This window comes from Orbicella faveolata, unplaced genomic scaffold, assembly GCF_042242905.1.
Source record: "Orbicella faveolata isolate gen_17 unplaced genomic scaffold, um_ofav_v1 contig_25, whole genome shotgun sequence".
Classification (NCBI taxonomy): domain Eukaryota; kingdom Metazoa; phylum Cnidaria; class Anthozoa; order Scleractinia; family Merulinidae; genus Orbicella; species Orbicella faveolata.
The window spans coordinates 23,262,357-23,276,755 of NW_028301553.1; the positions used below are offsets into that span (position 1 = coordinate 23,262,357).

General features: G+C 38.3%; 1 protein-coding gene across 1 annotated transcript in view; it reads left to right on the forward strand.

Annotated features, from left to right (window-relative positions):
- LOC110041541 (uncharacterized) overlaps positions 1–14,399 on the forward strand; it is a 38,739-nt gene extending 24,340 nt beyond the window's left edge. Inside the window, exons 8-19 of the mRNA XM_089294448.1 lie at positions 71–178; positions 1,158–1,176; positions 3,200–3,242; positions 6,536–6,872; positions 7,241–7,351; positions 7,641–7,831; positions 8,588–8,710; positions 9,272–9,342; positions 9,967–10,007; positions 10,717–10,813; positions 11,244–11,343; positions 13,409–14,399. Coding sequence (XP_089150574.1) covers positions 71–178; positions 1,158–1,176; positions 3,200–3,242; positions 6,536–6,872; positions 7,241–7,351; positions 7,641–7,831; positions 8,588–8,710; positions 9,272–9,342; positions 9,967–10,007; positions 10,717–10,813; positions 11,244–11,343; positions 13,409–13,474 — 1,307 coding nt within the window. The 3' untranslated portion in view covers positions 13,475–14,399. The remainder of the gene's footprint in view (positions 1–70; positions 179–1,157; positions 1,177–3,199; positions 3,243–6,535; positions 6,873–7,240; positions 7,352–7,640; positions 7,832–8,587; positions 8,711–9,271; positions 9,343–9,966; positions 10,008–10,716; positions 10,814–11,243; positions 11,344–13,408) is intronic.

The window sequence follows — 14,399 nt, forward strand, 5'->3', positions numbered from 1 at the left end:
TATTTTATTCTTCTGTAAGTAACTTTAATGTAAGTAACGTATGTCATTGGTAAATAAAAAAAAAAAAAAGTATCCGGGGATTGTGCTTGCAGCTGCACCGTATTGGGAGTTGTGATCGGTATCCTTGTTGTCATAATCATTGCTCTTGTTGTCTACATCTTATGGCTTCACAAGAAAGGTAAACAATATTCTAAATATTCTCTATACCTTTTAACAATGACTGTCAGAAAACTTGTCTTGTTAATATATTGTCAGTTTCCGCTAAAGCTCCCACTTCAATCTAGCTACTATGGTTTTGGATGCTGAAAGAGCTGAAAGAGCTGAAAGAGCCCGATATATAGCAAAGAGCAAGAAAAAAAATCGTGTTTCTGGAACGAAGCCTAGTGACTCTAGGTCTGAATACGTCAGCAGAAACAAGAGAAAAACTTGTTCCCGGAAAGTAGCCTGGTATTCTGTCAACATTTGGTTTTTTACGTCAACGGAGACAAAGCAAAAACGTCTTTCCGGAACATAACCTTGTATTTCCGTGAACTTTTAGGTCTGATTACGTCGACGGAAATCTAAAAAATTCAGATTTCCGGAACGTTACCAAGTGTTTCCGCACATGTTAACACGAAGTTACGCTTGCGGAATCACTTATTTCCTTCAACTGAAACCTGAAGGAAACTTGTATAAAAGTGGAACGGTTCCGCTGTGACCGCAGCAACAGAAACACGAGTAAACGTCACCAAACCGCCAGCGGAAACGTGTGTTAACCGTTGTGTTTCCGCAACGGTTTCACATATTTCTACCACGTTTCCGTTTACGGATTCTTGATACTTCGTCCTGTGTATAGGATGTAGTTGCTAAAACAGTTAAATAACTAAACCAGACAACTGAGACACTAAGTGTTAATGCCAGGTATGGGAAGTTTTATGGTTTTTCGTTCTTGCCTTTAAGATTTTTACACCTTTTAAACTCTTCATCGGCAGTCGTTGCAACACTGATACCCAGCGTGGCCCGTAATGCCATGTTCAGTGACCTCTGGCATCAGTACGTTAAGCTTTTTTTTATTATTACTTCAAAGGGAGGGATAATGAAATGTCTTATCCATCTCTTTATCCTTTCTCCTCCCGACTTGATTATAATGTCAATCAATTCATTTTTCCCCCTTTTAGAGACTGTAACAAGGGATAGGTAAGCTTGTTATAACAGCACATTAGAATTTGTTTATTAACCGCGCGGCCATGGGCCGAGCGCGGTTCATGGTTTACCCGTGGTTTTTTTTTTTTTCGACTTCGGTGCGAGCAGACCCAAGCTTCCACTCGGCCAAATTTTGAGTCACGCAACCTGTGATGTTTACTCGCCAAAAGCTGTTGAAACAATAAATCTCATCTTTCGCGGGAATAAATTAAAAACCCAGCGCTCGTCAAAAATTATATTTTTTCACCAGAAATTTAGCTCGGAACATATACATATTTATATTTGTTTGAATCGTCGATGAAATGACCTTTTCCGGATATTTTTTCCTTCGGGGTCAACCGAAACCTCAGATTACAAAATCACGCCGAACCCACATGTTGCAAAAAAGTCTCTTCAAAACCCTGACTTCGAAGCGATATAACACTTCAGCGTTAATAGCTACCACACATCGGCAGGCGGTAAATCTATTCCTTAACAATCCAGCTTTATCGTGTTAAAATTTCAGCGAAATCGAACAAAACCAGAATTAATTCGAATTTTTTTGTGACCTCACTTCCCAGACTTGTCCTAACAAAGGAAGCAACGGTCGCCCATAGCAACCGAAAAACACCAACATAACAAAGCCGACGTTTCGGCCAAAAAACTCCACAATTATCGCCTGAGAGTTTAAACTTGAATGGGAACATCTTTTTCGAACCTTTTTCAACTGATTTAGACGGAAGACTGGCCTCGGCGGGCTACAAAAACGACAAAGAGAAAAAACAGAACAAGACAGCAGAACAAGCCGATAATATTTCATCGCGTGGCTTTCGACACGAAAACGAAAATACAGCTTACTTCTGGATAAATTCAGCCTTAGAAGCCAGCAACCGGTCCCAAATTACTTTCTGTATCCTTACAAATGTCCTGATTTCCATCTCCGAAAGATTTTGCCCCAATTTTGAGCAAATAAACATTTCGCCGGCGGCGACCGCCATTACGGTGGCTTGCATACTAAATTAGCTAACTTAACAAAATTCTCCCGAGGGGGGGGGGGATACGACAAATTTGGTGAGAATCAAAAGTAACGCCAATTTTCTGTCACGTTTTCAATCTGTGGTCACTGGAGTGACCAAAATCGATACATCGGTCGGGATAGGGTTTTTTTATGACTTGTGTGACTACTTTGCTAGCCCTTTACTCGTGGAAAACACCAATTAAATTTAATCATGACTTTTAAGAAAGAAAGCTGTTGTTAATAGTGTTATTATTGTGTCGTTGATATCGTTCATGCCCATACATATCCCGAAGAAAGTTCTAGATTAAGACCATTAAGTCATCGGAGATTTGTCAAAGGCTACCACTGATGGTGCAATAATACAGTTTGTGTTGATCAAGTGATGTGATGTCTACAGTAAGAAAAGAATCATCAATGACTGCTTTGGAATGTGCACTGCGTTCCGACGGTAGTGCTAAGCGAACAGTTAAATTTTAAAAGCGCGGTTATAAGATCTAACAGATCTTCTTGTTTCATTACTTGGGTCTTAACGCCGGTTTTGCTCAATAATTTCGCTATTTGAAATAAGCCACTTCATTGGAGAAATAAGACGTGGTGGCCTGGCGTTTAGTGTGCTAGACCCGGGTCGAGCGGTCTGGGTTCGAGCGCTGGCAGGGTCGTTGTGGTGTGTTCTTGGGAAAGACTAATTACTCCTATAGTGCCCCTCTTTACCCAGGAATATAATACTGACGAATAAAAAGTTGGGAGGTAACCCCGCGATAGCCTCGCAGAAGTAGCACAAAACTACAAGCTCATTCAAAAGTCGTTAGTCCTTTTGGAGTAATGAAGCCTTTCATTTCACAACATGTTAATTGAATTCTCACACTTAAACACCTTATGTTGGGATATCGATGTGGTACGAATTCATGACAGTGTATTTTGAAGGGCCATGTACTAAAGACTGGACTACCCTGGATGTGTATTTGAATGTGGATTTTCTTCATAAGAAAACTAATTTGTATTTGTTGGTTATTTTTTTAGGGTAAATCGAGCGGCACCTAATGAGGAAAGGGGCAAAATGCATGTAGGTCTTTACGTAATAGAAAATTCAAGAAGTCAATATAAAGTATTACACGAGCAGCCTTTTGCTTGACTGTAATTGGCCCTTTGATGGTAGGGGGTGGGGGAGGGGGGAGGGGGTGTGGAGGTCGGCGATGTTGAGGCTTTCAACCTGTCATTGATAGAGTATTAAAACCATGGCCGGCTATGGAACTTAAAGGATTTGTAGCACTTTGAAACATATTTCCTTTAAAGTCCGTAACATACAGAGATGACGTCATATGACTTTATTATTTCTGAACACACGCTATCTTTGAGCCATCGTGCATTGCATAAAGTATATTCTTACAAATAGTCCAAAACCGACAAAAAAAAAGGCATAGAACATCCAGAAGGTTAACGAATTTTAAGTATGACAGAATTTTAAGTATGACAGAATTTTAAGCATGACACAAAATACGTTTGCCATGGAAACATCAAGTTCCAAGACCAATAAAATGCGATACTTATTATTTTTCTTTTTTGCAGATAAATTTTAGGCAAGTCGTCAAATTTAAAGTTCATTGCTTAAGAGCAGCTTCGCCTAAATATCAACTAGACTTGGAAATAGCGAAAAAATCGAATTTCTTCAAACTCGCCCAGAATGAAGCCCTACGGGCACTAGCTACAAAAATATTGTTTTAAGTTCGATAAATCAAAAATTATTTTTTTACGTAATTTTTTCGTTCGATGCCCCAAATTGGCCAAAATCGATCGAAAATGAGCGGCATATTCAGAGGCTCGTAAACTCAAAAGTAAAAATCTTCATAACAAACTGATTGCACGTTGTATTTGTACTTCCTTTCTTGTATATTTAGAGCTAAACAGATCGCGATTTGATTAGAACTAAAATATTTGACGAATTTTCAAAGGTAACAACCCAAGACAGCTAAACAAGAGGTCTACATTTAGCCTATTTTCAAATGCTAAAAAGGCGTTCTGGTACACGGCTTTTCCCAAAACGACTTCTTTGGTCTGAAAGAGCATTGTTTCTTCTTCAAATTAGTGAAATAAAATTTTTGGGTAAATAAAATCGCGAGCGCTGAGATAGCGAACTAAATGCAGTACTTCTTCCTGAAAACGTGACCTTTGACCCAAGCGTAACGGAAACCGATTACTGCAAGAAAACCCGGAAGAAAAGCAAACGCTTCGTTATTTTGAAACATTTTCAAGTGATTTCTCGCCGAAACCATTATTGCAAGAAACTATTTCCAGATATGAAATCTTACAGGGTCAAAGAAGGAGCTAAAGGGCGCATTTTGACACAATAACTTTGTTTGCTGAGAATTGAAGTCAATGACCGTTAACGAATTCCAGTGAAATTTGCGAACTTGAACTATGTTAGCCGATACTTACCTGAATATTATATTTATAGCAGAACTGTCTTCTTGGATTAGCCTTCAAAAGATGCTGGATCCAGCTTTGGAAACCTCTAAAAGAAGAAATGGTTAATGTTCCGTGACCTGCCCGCTGCTATAAATTTCATGCACACGCCGACCGCATGTTTGTCGTAAAACTAACTGAACTCCACTGACAGTTTCCATAGGCAACCCCAAAATACACAATGCCGCAAAATGTAAAGTGAAATTGGCTGTCTTCGGGAACAGTTAGAAGCTAGAGTCACGTTCCATTGCCTTTAAAAAGTGCTTGATTTTACTTCGTTCACTCAGTAGTTACTGTCACGTTCGAATACTGTGTATCAGTCACGCCAAAACACTGCAGACCGTGCAGACTGAGTAAGTTTCCCATACAAAGTCTTTTGCACGTTTTTCTATTGAATCAAAAGTCACATACTGCGCTTGTGCTGCCTGTTGATAAATGACAAACTTTCAGATATATTGAACACCATTTTGTAACTAGCGCCAAAAAAAAAGAGTCAAAATTAAAGGCTCAAACAAGTCTGCACGGTTTGCAGTATTTTCGCGTGACCGATTTGCGGTATTCGAACGTGACAGTAAGAAATACTGCGTGAACAAAGTCGACACAAACAAATAAAATCAAGCACTTTTTAAAGGTAATGGATCTTGACTCTAGCTTCTAACTGTTCCCGAAGACAGCCAATTTCACTTTACATTTTGCGGCATTGTTTATTTTGGGGTTGCCTATGGAAACTGTCAGTGGAGTTCAGTTCGTTTTACGACAAACATGCGGTCGGCATGTGCATGGAATTTATAGCAGCGGGCAGGTCACGGAACATTAAACATTTGTTTCCAAATGTGGATCCAGCTTCTTTAGAAGGTTAATCCAAGAAGACGACTCTTCTATAAATCAGTATAAATATTCAGGTAAGTATCGGGTAACATAGTTCAAGTTCGCAAATTTCACTGGAATTCGTTAACGGTCATTGACTTCAATTCTCAGCAAACAAAGTTATTGTGTCAAAATGCGCTCTTTAGCTCCTTCTTTGACCCTGTAAGATTTCATATCTGGAAATAGTTTCTTGCAATAATGGTTTCGGAGAGATATCACTAAAAAATGTTTCAAAATAACGAAGCGTTTGCTTTTCTTCCGGGTTTTCTTGCAGTATTCGGTTTCGTTACGCTTGGGTCAAAGGTCACGTTTTCAGGAAGAAGTACTGCATTTAGTTCGCTATCTCAGCGCTCGCGATTTTATTTACCCAAAAATTTTATTTCACTAATTTGAAGAAGAAACAATGCTCTTTCAGACCAAAGAAGTCGTTTTGGGAAAAGCCGTGTACCAGAACGCCTTTTTAGCATTTGAAAATAGGCTAAATGTAGACCTCTTGTTTAGCTGTCTTGGGTCGTTAATTTAGAAAAATCATGAAATATTTTGGTTCTAATCAAATCGCGATCTGTTTAGCTCTAAATATACAAGAAAGGAAGTACAAATACAACGTGCAATCAGTTTGTTATGAAGATTTTTACTTTTGAGTTTACGAGCCTCTGAATATGCCGCTCATTTTCGATCGATTTTGGCCGATTTGGGACATCGAAACGAAAAAATTGCGCAGAAAAATAATTTTTGATTTATCGAACTTAAAACAATATTTTTGTAGCTAGTGCCCGTAGGGCTTCATTCTGGGCGAGTTTGAAGAAATTCGATTTTTTCGCTATTTCCAAGTCTAGTTGATATTTAGGCGAAGCTGCTCTTAAGTGCTTTTAAAGTTACAAGCGTTCAAAGTTTAAGGGGACTCTAAAGTTTTCATCACCCCTCAGGCGTGAATTAGTTATGCAGTTGACTCAGATCAACTTACATCTCGCTTTCAGAAAAAGTAATTTGTAAACGTCAAATGTGTGTTAATAATTTTTCACGCATTAGCCTCAAATGGAAATGGATAACATTGGACTGGACGAAGATCCCGCCAGGATTCAAAATTCTGGAGTTTCCTTTCAAAGCCAATACACGTCACTGAATCAGGCTTCTCGATTACAAAACGTATCAGAAGATAGAGGCAATAATGTTTCATCAAACGCTTCGCAAAGCAGCCAATACGCACTTCTTCATCCGTCGACACGCTCCTGGGAGGTTCCGAGAGAACATGTGACTCTAGAGAAGATAATTGGTAAAGGTGCGTTTGGTCAGGTTGCCAAGGGAAGAGCAGTAGATCTTCGAGGACGGCCTGGAAAGACACTAGTGGCCATTAAAAAATTAAGAGGTGTGAAATGCTTTAAAAATAGTAGTAAAACAGTGCCGAATGTGTTATGCTATTCTAATCGTCTATTTCTAGCTTGGAGTCTTGGCAGACTTTAAAATACTCATTATGCTAATGATTCGGTGCTAGTATTCCGTCACAGCAACATGGTTAGTGTGATATCGTGATATTGTTGATTTCATACTGATGTCAATTATTTTTAACTTTGTTTTCTAAGTCAGTTAAAATAAAAACAATTGTTCTAAATTGTTGTTGATGTAATGAGGGTTTGACCCCGAAAATTTGGCATATTCAAGTTAGCAGCTGCAAAACATCAATTTATAAATCATAAGTATTGAGTTTTAAGAATCTCATTTGGGATTATATTGCAGAGAATGCGCTCGAGACAGACAAGAGAGACTTGTTATCAGAACTTGAGATAATGAAACAGCTCAAGCCTCATCCTCATGTCATCAAGCTTCTGGGATGCGTCACTGAATCTGGTAAACGTTGGGATAAAACCCTTAAAGACACGCTGCTCAGTGTTTTGAAATCTCTCTTGACTCTATTCAATACCCTTACCTTTCTTGTTGTTGAGTCAACTAGATGAATCTATGAATGCGTTGCACTTACAATCACTTCAAAATAGAATAATTCTTCATTGCAGCTTCAGTGTGCCAGTGAAAATCAATTGGACCACTCCTTTGGCTATATATATCTTTGTCCAGATACGATCCCTATTATTGTTTAACATCACCAGTGTTTCTTTCTCCTCTCTGGTTTTCTTCTCAGAGCCTTTGTTAGTGCTGATAGAATATGTTCCATTTGGAGACCTACTAGGATATCTGAGAAAGAGCCGTGGACTGAATGACACTTATTACAAAGACCCGGATATCAAACCGAAAACAAGTCTGACGTCACAGCAGCTGATGATGTTTGCTTGGCAAATCGCTGATGGAATGTCTTATTTGTCATCCAAACGAGTATGTAATGTACTCATTTATTGGGCCTTTATGTTTTGCGCCCTTATTGGCCTATTGCGGATTTGCACGTTATTGCTGGAAGCGTCTCACTCTAACGGTTTCCACTATGCAATGCTGCGATGTTGTAGCGTTGGTCTGTAAGGAACTTAAAATCGGCTTGTGAATTTTTCGTAGAAGGAATTGACTAAGGTGTAAATATTTGCCCATAAAGAACTGTAATGATGATAGCCAGTTTTTATTCACATGACATGTACAGTCGAACCCCCACTAAGCGACCACCTATTAAACGGCCACCTCTATTAGGTGGCCAGTAATCAAAGTCTTGATGAGAGTTTTTCTATTGTTTTTAGCTCTATTAAGCGGCCAGCCCCCTCTAAGCAGCCATTTTCCAGAGGGTGGCTGTTTAATGGGGGTTGAACTGAAGTTACACTGATCGTCTCGCATAGCGGGAATTTTCTAGGGTGGAAAAAAGTTCCACCTTGTATCCAATTTTGCACTGTCACTGATCTTAAAAGATTGTACGGATGCACTCGGTTTCTTTCTTTTTTTAACGTCATATGATGTTAAAAGATTAAGGAAGGCGGTTCGCTCAAGACCTTACAAACTTTTTAATTGCAATATAACTTGTCGATTAAATAAACATGTACATGGATTTTAATTCACGTCGAAATGTTTGAATTCTAGTGGTTCGCGACATTTGATTTATTTGTTTTGTCTTCCACGTATCGAAATATCACCAATAAACTTCTGTTTCAGATTATCCACCGAGATCTGGCAGCTCGTAATGTGTTGGTTGGTGAAAAAGAAACATGTAAAGTGACAGACTTTGGAATGGCCAGAGATGTTCAAGACGACAATATTTACGAACGAAAATCAAAGGCAAGAGACAAGATAAAAAGTGCCAGAGATTTGTCTCTTCAAAACCCTTCGTGTGAACTGTTCGTGAGACAACTATCAGAGACAAAATGAAAATAATCCAACCGCAGATCAGTATTTATATATTTTAATTATTTTTCAAAGTCCGCTTTGCTCTGAAGAAGGGCTAACGCTCGAAACGTCAGCTTCATTAAGTCGCTATGGTGGTTAATTTACATTTTTTATTGCCCTGGCATATATCTCATTGTTACGCCCATTTTAACAATTTCAGTTTTGCTTTTGGAGAGGAAAAGAGTGAAAGAGATTACCTTTCTCCCAAGATTTTGAGCTAAGTGTCCTTTTGCAATCAGTGTCGTGATGTATATACTACAAGGGACCAGTCACTGCAACCTGTTCCCTCGTGTAAACTCTTAAAGAGACTAATCACAGGGACTATTCAGGTGGCTTGCAAAAGTTTATAATTTTACCGAGTAATGGGGTATGTAACAACAAACTCATATATCAAGCCACAGTACAGACCTTCTCGTCTGCTTTGTCTGCTAAAAAGTTCTGTTCTTTCTCTAGGGCCGTCTCCCTGTTAAGTGGACTGCAATGGAAGCACTGCTTTATGGGACATACTCGACAAAAAGCGATGTGTTAGTACATGTACCGTGGTTCAACGTTCTACATAAATATATGTTTTCCATATAATGGTTTACTCCAGGATTACCATATTACTTTACGTACTTGACTTATAATAATAGCAACTTCTCCTGCTCATCCATGATAAGACAGAAAAGATACACTGCACCAATTAATGTTAACTGATTGGACATGTCTCGGGTTGTTTGAAAGGTGGATAACACTATATCCAACGGACATATGACTATCCAGGAGATAGCGTGGTTTGGTTTGTCAAAACATATCCACTGGATAGCGATTTATTCGGTCGATAGCGTTATCCTGCCTTAGAACAACTAAGGCCAGACTGGTAGTGGTGAATTCGTCAAAGATTTTGTGCTCCAAGGATTGTTTGTTGTTATTATTTACATGTAAACAAGGATTTTTGTGCCTAAGACATAAGAGAAAGAACTTCAAAATCTTGTCATACACATGCACAAAAAATTATACTACTATTTACAACATCATCCCTTAGAAGGGCAGTAGTATAATAGCATCCAGGAAACAAGCCGAAGAACTTCCAATGCTTTTTGTTTTTAAGTAACAAGGTCTTTTTCACCATATCATAACTATTATTTAAACACTTATTTGTCTAACAGGTGGAGTTATGGAGTTCTCCTTTACGATATTTTCACGATAGGTAAGCTAGGTAGCGGCTTGCACCTTCGTAGTTTGTTTACTGCGCCTTTCCATAACACGTGACATCTGCTCAATCGAAGGTCACGTGCTTCGCTATCGACAGTCATCTTAGCGGTCCTTTCAGGGCACAGAAGCTAACTTCAATGTTTTCAAAAGTCATATCTGTGGGATGTGAGTGGTAGATTTCGATCCATATTGTTTGTTTCTTTTTTTCCAAAGTTCGTTGGTGGTCGTCGTAATTATGACTTACGGCAGCAAAAAACACTATCTTTAGTTAGGGTTTGAACTTCGCATGTTGTTGAATGGCGCAGAAATATATGTAATAAAGGAGGTTACAGTCAATTTGGTGGAGTAGCTATGTTGGGGTTCTCCGCTTAGAAGCTAGAGCGTCCGGGTTAAAGTTCCTTTCTGACCTTAGATGGAGTTTCTTTAACATAGAACCGAGTTCAACTCCTCGACCAAGTTTGTAAGATAACTAACTGATCTGCTTCCTCTCAAATAGCATTCATAACTTGTTATATTCTGTTTTCAATATTCTTTTCTAATGTGTGTTTTGTTGTCCCCGAATGGCCTCTCATTAGGAGAGGATACTTAATGATATTTTCAATAGCAACCATTCTACCTAAATTGCTGAAAAAAGAATTACAATTTTGAGTTTATTTTGGAAGAAATCGAGGTCTTGATGTCTTCTGAAAAATGTTCCCTTCCAGGTGGCTCACCATATCCACGGATGGATGGCAGAAAAACTGTACACTGGCTACAGCAAGGACACAGAATGTCGAAGCCACAACACGTGGATGAAAAATTGTAACCAGCTCTTCTTTTTCCTTTTATGTCAACATTATTGTTGAACATGAAATTAGTTGCAGTAGTTGCTTGAATTAGTCCTTAGACGCCTACCGGCAAGGAGACAAGATGATATGAGATGCTAAATAAATACTAAAATCAAGAAATTATTAATCTGAATTATCTAGTTTACCAAGAAGCCTAACTAAAACGTCAGCACCCAGCCCCCCGCCCCCTTCCCTCTTTGCCTCTTCCCCGTTCCCCTGAAAGAGATGCCAATCCATTTAAGTTTATCCACCCGGCATTTTTCTCTTTGGTCCAAAATTTCAACAATACAAAAGCCTTAAGGGCCGTAGCCATGGCTCGAACACAGACCACTAATAATCAACATTAGGCAACCACGCCTCCTAACGGATGTAACATCATGGCTTCTTAATTTATTCAATTTTAGATATGGAATAATGACGAAATGCTGGCAAGAAAACCCAGATGAAAGACCAACATTTACTGAACTGAGGATTGAACTCAAAGAAATGGAAAACCAACACAAAGTGAGCTACTGGGGGATTGATTTTCTATTGCCAAAATTAATTTAAGTTCTAAAACAACACTGGGAATGTTTATCAGGAGTTATAATGAACTAGCCCAGACGGCTGCCGTTTGGGTTTGGGTTTTTTTTTTTACAACGCGCTTAAGAAATCAAGTGAAAAGATTGAACAGAACTCATAGTAAGACTTGGTGATAGTTCTTTTCGTGGTAATTTTTGTTTGTGGAATTAACAGTACTGGATCCAGGGGGGGCGGGCTCGCCCCCCCCCCCCCCTTGTTTTGGGTAAAAGAGGAAAAAATCACAGAGGAAAGAAAAGCTGGCAGGGCAAGCAAAACAAAACCGCCCTCCCTCCCCGCCCTTAGCTCAAGGGCTGGATCCACCACTGGAATATACTGAAATTCAACGGGGATGCGAGGCAATTTTGGGTAACAACTAAAACATTGCCCAAAAGTACCTCTCTTTCAAGTGAATTATATTATGCATGATGCAAAATAAGAAACAATGTTCTGCGGCATTTTGTAATAACTACGCATTTTGTAATACCTTACGCATTTTGTAATAAAAGTTGCAGCATTTTGTAATTACCTGCAGTATTTGGTATTAAATGAAAACGACGCATTTTGTAATAAACGTCAGTCTACGCAATTTGTAATAACGTGGTGACGCAAATTGTAATAAGTCTCTTCACACGATAATTTCACCAAGCATACAGATTGGCTGGATTCCCTTCAACACTGGCTTAATATAGTTTGTCAAGTGCTCTTTTTTAGCAGATATTGGGAGCTAAACAACCCACATACTTCTATGTAAATCTATATTTTCAATAAGCATGTGGCATAATTTTAGTCTGAGAGGTGTATACATTTTGGAAAATGAAATTCTCAATTCCTTAAAAATTTCCTAAATCTTCATAATGGAGAATGGAATACCACCAGGTGAAATAGTTCCACCCATTGTCACGCAAATGTTGACGTTTTATTACTTTCTTTTTCGTGAACCTAACTTGATTCCAAGAATCGGACAAAAGTGAGAAAAAAGAACTTATCTAAAAAATCGCGTGCAGCTACTGTACAAATACCCATGCAGATACTGTACTCATATTCAGTTTAAAAAAATCCTGCAAAAATATAATAACTGATTTTCCATCAGGTTGATGTTGAAGGGAATCCAGCCAATCTGTATGCTTGGTGAAATTATCGTGTGAAGAGACTTATTACAATTTGCGTCACCACGTTATTACAAATTGCGTAGACTGACGTTTATTACAAAATGCTGCAGCTCTTATTATAAAATGCGTCGTTTGCATTTAATACAAAATACTGCAGGTAATTACAAAATGCTGCAACTTTTATTACAAAATACGTAAGGTATTACAAAATGCGTAGTTATTACAAAATGCCGCAGAACAAACGTCAACATTTGCGTGACAATGGGTGGAACTATTTCACCTGGTAGTATTCCATTCTCCATTATGAAGATTTAGGAAATTTTTAAGGAATTGAGAATTTCATTTTCCAAAATGTATACACCTCTCAGACTAAAATTATGCCACATGCTTATTGAAAATATAGATTTACATAGAAGTATGTGGGTTGTTTAGCTCCCAATATCTGCTAAAAAAGAGCACTTGACAAACTATATTAAGCCAGTGTTGAAGGGAATCCAGCCAATCTGTATGCTTGGTGAAATTATCGTGTGAAGAGACTTATTACAATTTGCGTCATCACGTTATTACAAATTGCGTAGACTAACGTTCATTACAAAATGCTGCAACACTTATTACAAAATGCGTCGTTTGTATTTAAAACAAAATACTGCAGGTAATTACAAAATGCTGCAACTTTTATTACAAAATGCGTAAGGTATTACAAAATGCGTAGTTATTACAAAATGCCGCAGAACAAACAATTACCGTGACGAGCTATCGTCTGTTGTTATTAGCTAGAGCTTAGCAAATAAAAAAAAATCAGATACTTTTCTTTCATACACGTAAATTAGGTGCCGTAAGGTAACACTGACAAACGTATCAAATGACCGACTACTCTTGTCATATTTTCTTCTCCGCAGAGGTTGATCAATATGGAAATGTATGACAAGCAGTTGTACGCAAACGTTGAAGATTTGGTCGTGTAAGAGAACTGACGGTCCTTTTCTAATAATAGTGTAGAAGACAGGACTGACTGACTGTATAGACATCATAACAGTTACTCCCATAAATCATCAGAATTAGTGTTGTGATGATACATTTTAGCTTTGGAATCTAGATTTTTTAAAAGATATGCATTTAGTTTGAAACCGTTTTTTTAGACTTACCCAAAATTTCCTCAGTAGAAAAAAAAAAAAAAAAAACCTGAATGGAATTATTTTATTGAGCTCGCGAAAGTAATATTCCGAGAAAGTAATATTCCGGGAGGCCCGTGAGGAGGCCGCACCAATCACTTCTGCTAGTGCCACAAAGCGAGCATTATTGTCTGAATGGTGTTGTGGTTCAAGCCCGACTAGTATACAGGCGGAGGATGTGAGTGAAATCACACCCATGGCATAATTTTTTCAAACTTTTATTCAGTAAAACATGCACTGGTTATGCAATGTTGTCGTGTGGTGTACCATGGAAAATCCCACGTGTCAATTTCTCTGTTTATACACAAGCCTTTAAGCGAGTTTGCACACCAAGAAAATACACGTGACAAGTGGGATATTCCATCGTATCCCACGATAAATTGTTGCATAATTATTTTATACCAAGCCGTGGAAAATACAGTGGCCAACCCAATTAATACAGCCCCCAATGGTAAGGTCGAGTGTAACATTGTTGAGTATTCAACGGCTTTTCTGTTTGGTGCAGATTGGCTGTATTTCCCATGGCATGGTGTAAATCATAAATATAAATACAGCTATGTACTAGATTTTTGCTGTATTTTAGCAGAGTAAAGTAACTATACTAAGCAGTAAGAATAGCTGTTAATTTAAACAGAAAGCTTTATTGTTGTGTTTTTGAAGTTTTTCTTTGAGTCAGTTTTACGTTGATTAAAATTTGTGGTTCATAGTCCGTCCTAAA